Here is a 3,679-nt window from a genome sequence, read left to right as displayed (position 1 = left end):
AAAAAAAAAAAAAAAAAATCAACAGAATCTAACATGGGAAACAATGTGAGAATTATAATGGATTCCTTGAACACACACTCAAATGACAATGGCCCTAGCAATATCTTGGGGAGGGGGATGAGGGAATAAAACTAGAACCATTGTGACAATTCTTTGTTCAGTGATGGTGAAACTACTGTCTTTATACTTTAACAGTGTAACAAACAGGTCATATCTATCAATCTAACTGGATTAAACAGCTTGGGCTTCAAACTCCATCTATAAACCGAATTGTTCGAAAATGAGGGGAAGAAAAAACAGATTGACCTTCCAAGAGCCATCCACTAACAACTGGCAGGAATAATTTAACTGGGAAGGTGTTTTAACCCGGGAGGCCTACTCAACCCCAAAATAACACTGAAATCAATTGCGTTAAGATTCTTACCGAGGTTCTTGTCCAGTGTCTTCGTGAATTGGTTCAAGGCAGGTGGGACCTTCAATCTTTGCTTGAGAATCCTTCTCTGCCTTTGAATGCGAACAACCTTAGGCCACTTCACAAACCGATGCAAATCCCTCTTTGGAGGCAATGCCCCACCAATGCCAAATTGCTTAGGACGCTTCTCAAACAATGGATTCACAACCTTCTCCTGAGACCCGAAGTACAATATTTTTAAGCAATTGACATGAAACTTCTACACTGAATAAAAAAAAAAGTGCAATGTCTATGTTACATACCGGTTTCTTCTTTGCTGGAGCTGAAGGAGCTTTTACACCTCTCTTTGGTGCCTGCAAATATGTCAAAATAGAATATTACCAAACAATACAAAATAAAAGGGAACAACACCAATTTCCACAGATTGAACCAAGTTTACATATTGAATCACAGTCAGTAATTCATAATTTTACACCGCTTTTTATTTTAGATTCTCAACGCTTGTATGTTTATTAACATGTGGATTCATATTTTCATACCACCTCATTCCAGCACCTGTATATCGAACTGAACTAATCAGAGACCAAACAAGCAGGGTCTATGAAAACTACTGTTTAAGAATGCAAAACAACTCCATCGTAACATCGATCAGTGGGGAAATGGCCCGAAGGCTCAATGAATAGCTCGATATATATCAGAGAAAACAATGAAACGTTAAAACCCAAACACTTCTAGTTCCCTGTTGCAAACCAAATCCTACAGTACCTCTGAAACTCGATTTAACGACTATGAAGTTCCGCAAGTAATGTACATGCAGGTAATGAAAGTTGCAGCAATACGAATGGTAGAAGAAACTGATAATGGCTTACCATTTCCACAGAGATGCTTCAGTCGCTGCAATGAGTGCTCGAGAACGATAAGACAATGGCGTCGCGGAAACCCTAAAGCCTATGGGCGCTACTCCGCAAAGTGAGAGTAGAGAGACTATATAAAGGGACAACTTCGAAGGGCATATTGGTCACTCGAAGTAGCATAACAACAGTGCAACGTGAACCCTCCAGTGACATGGATACCCGGGAAAAAAAATAATCCTATGTCACGTGTCATTTTCCCTCCCATTGCCACGTGGCGAATTTGCACATGTCATGAGCATGAGCGTATGAATGTATCCATGCCCTGTATAACGAGGCTGGTTCCATTCCAGATATGCTAAATGCTGCCCAGGTCCAACCTTATCGGGTTCAGCTCAACCCATCCTACCTTTGATTGACCCTGGTTGGGTCGAGGTGGGCCGAGTCAGCCTAATTGACCCCAATCATGAATTAATGAATGACTTAGTTACTAAAAGAATATCGGTGTTAGTGGTGTTATTTATTTCTTATTTTTTATTATAGAGAGAGACATGGTAGAATAGTATAGGGGTGTCAATCCATCGGTTTGGTCAGCTCACCTGATCGGACCTAGTTGGGCCTGATGGGCTTATACCATTGGATCATGATCTATCTATTTAAGGAATGAGTCGGTCTCATATCGGGTTCGATTGGGTTCCAGGCTTTAACTGATCTTCTCCTAATCAAATTATAATTGAGCCTTAAACGGGATAATGTATCAATAAACCCTTAAACGGTATTTAATTGTCATATATTTAAAATGCTTTAATGTATTTTATTAAGTCACCGATGATTTAGAAAAAAAAAATTACACTTAATTACATTCAATAATTGATGAAAATATCAATAGGTACTTTATTCTATAAAAAATAAAATAAATCAAGATATACATATAAACGGTTGAGCTAAACGTGTCAGGCCAAGCCGGGCTTGTAAACAGGTTTGGCTGATCGGGCTTACCCCTTGCACCATCTACTACATGTTTATAAACGGATTGGGCCTAAACCCGACACATTTAATAATCGGTGTAGATCGGGTCGATTTTTAAACAGTCTGGCCCAGTCGGTCTAACTAGTGCAGGCTTGGATTGACACCCCTAGTATAGTATACAGGGTTGGGCCTGAAATCCCAACCCAATCCCATCAAGGGATTTAAAAGCTTACCCATGCCTTGTCTAGGCTCAAGGTGGGCTCGGGCTGGCCAATATTTGTTAACATTCCTAATGTCCAAATTTATGGGGACCATCTATCATACATCTCTGCCACTTATAAGCCGAAGAGAAAAATAGACCAAGGGATTGTTGGCGACATAAAACATCATGGATCCTCATAAGCTTTACTATGCCTAGCCTTCGCAAAATTTACCCCCCCCCCAAAAAAAATGCTTTATTGTCTTCCACGTTTCCCACTTATATACTACCCATAAACATATGGGGGATAGTTTTAAGCTACATGGAATCCCTTTGCTCTGTTTGGTTGGAAGGGCAATTGAAAGGAAAAGAAGTGAAAATTTTTCAAATATGAAAACGAACTTTTATAATCATTGTATAAACTACTAAAATTTTTGTTATTGAAAAAAAAAAATCCAACTACTTATGTTTCTTACTATATTTAATAACGAGGCAATAGATTGTTGTTTTGCCATGTAGCCCTTGCGCCAATGCAGGGTCTTTGTAGGAGGAGGGGTTAAAATATATAGGTAATGGGCGAATTTCTTCTTATATTTTATTGTATTTATCTTATGTATTAATATATGTATTAACTGGATATTTAAATTCATAAATTCAACATGTAAAAAAAAAATATATTGTGGGGCTAATGAGAGAGCCGTAAAGCATCAACAATAATTGAACTTTTTATTTCATAGGGGGTGGATGATAATTTGTATGCCCTTAATAGTAGTATTTTTTTATTTTTATGCGAGAAAGAACAATGTTCGTCTACATATCCCACACCTAGACACAGTCTTTGATTTTAGGGGGTCTTTGCACTAGGAAATGGAGCTAGCATTTTCAACCATCTGCATAATTTTTTTTCTTTACTCTTTTAATCAGCGACTTGGAGTTACTTACATAACCAAGTTGGATAACCATTACAAATTGTTTTGTTTATTAGGCTTGAAAATTTCACTTACTTTTTTACCTCTAATTTTTCACTAGCAGGTGATGATTAGAAATACAACACCTACTTACACATTGGGAATAGACTTGAAAGAGATGATTGTGGAATCGAACTCTATAGTAACCATGTGTATGTGGGACAGTGGGAGTTTGTATGATAGTAGGTCGCCATTGGTCCTATTAAAATAAACAACAATAACAACAGTAATGAATTACCTTTGGATACCTTTTTCTTCAACGTTAAGTTATCGGGTGAGC

The 3,679-nt window shown here is 37.9% G+C and overlaps 1 protein-coding gene across 1 annotated transcript; it reads right to left on the bottom strand.

Annotated features, from left to right (window-relative positions):
- Positions 1-329: 329 nt before the first annotated feature.
- LOC122085230 (60S ribosomal protein L7a-2-like) lies at positions 330-1,412 on the bottom strand. The gene is made up of 3 exons (XM_042653715.1): positions 1,282-1,412; positions 715-765; positions 330-626 (listed from the first exon to the last, which is right to left on the bottom strand). Exons 1-3 carry the CDS (start codon positions 1,282-1,284, stop codon positions 345-347), a joined length of 336 nt encoding a protein of 111 aa, XP_042509649.1. The 5' UTR covers positions 1,285-1,412; the 3' UTR covers positions 330-344.
- Between the last annotated feature and the right edge of the window lie 2,267 nt (positions 1,413-3,679).

The sequence above is a fragment of the Macadamia integrifolia genome, chromosome 7 (genome assembly GCF_013358625.1).
Source record: "Macadamia integrifolia cultivar HAES 741 chromosome 7, SCU_Mint_v3, whole genome shotgun sequence".
Taxonomy (NCBI): domain Eukaryota; kingdom Viridiplantae; phylum Streptophyta; class Magnoliopsida; order Proteales; family Proteaceae; genus Macadamia; species Macadamia integrifolia.
The sequence above is the reverse complement of the archived record's forward strand: the minus strand, read 5'-3'. Positions and strand labels throughout refer to the sequence as shown.

What these genes read in the sequence shown, in the direction of transcription:
- LOC122085230 (XM_042653715.1), bottom strand. An exon ending in CTCCAGCAAAGAAGAAACCG is followed by an intron (nt 627 to 714) that starts GTATGTAACATA and finishes TTCGGGTCTCAG; the next exon opens with GAGAAGGTTGTGAATCCATT.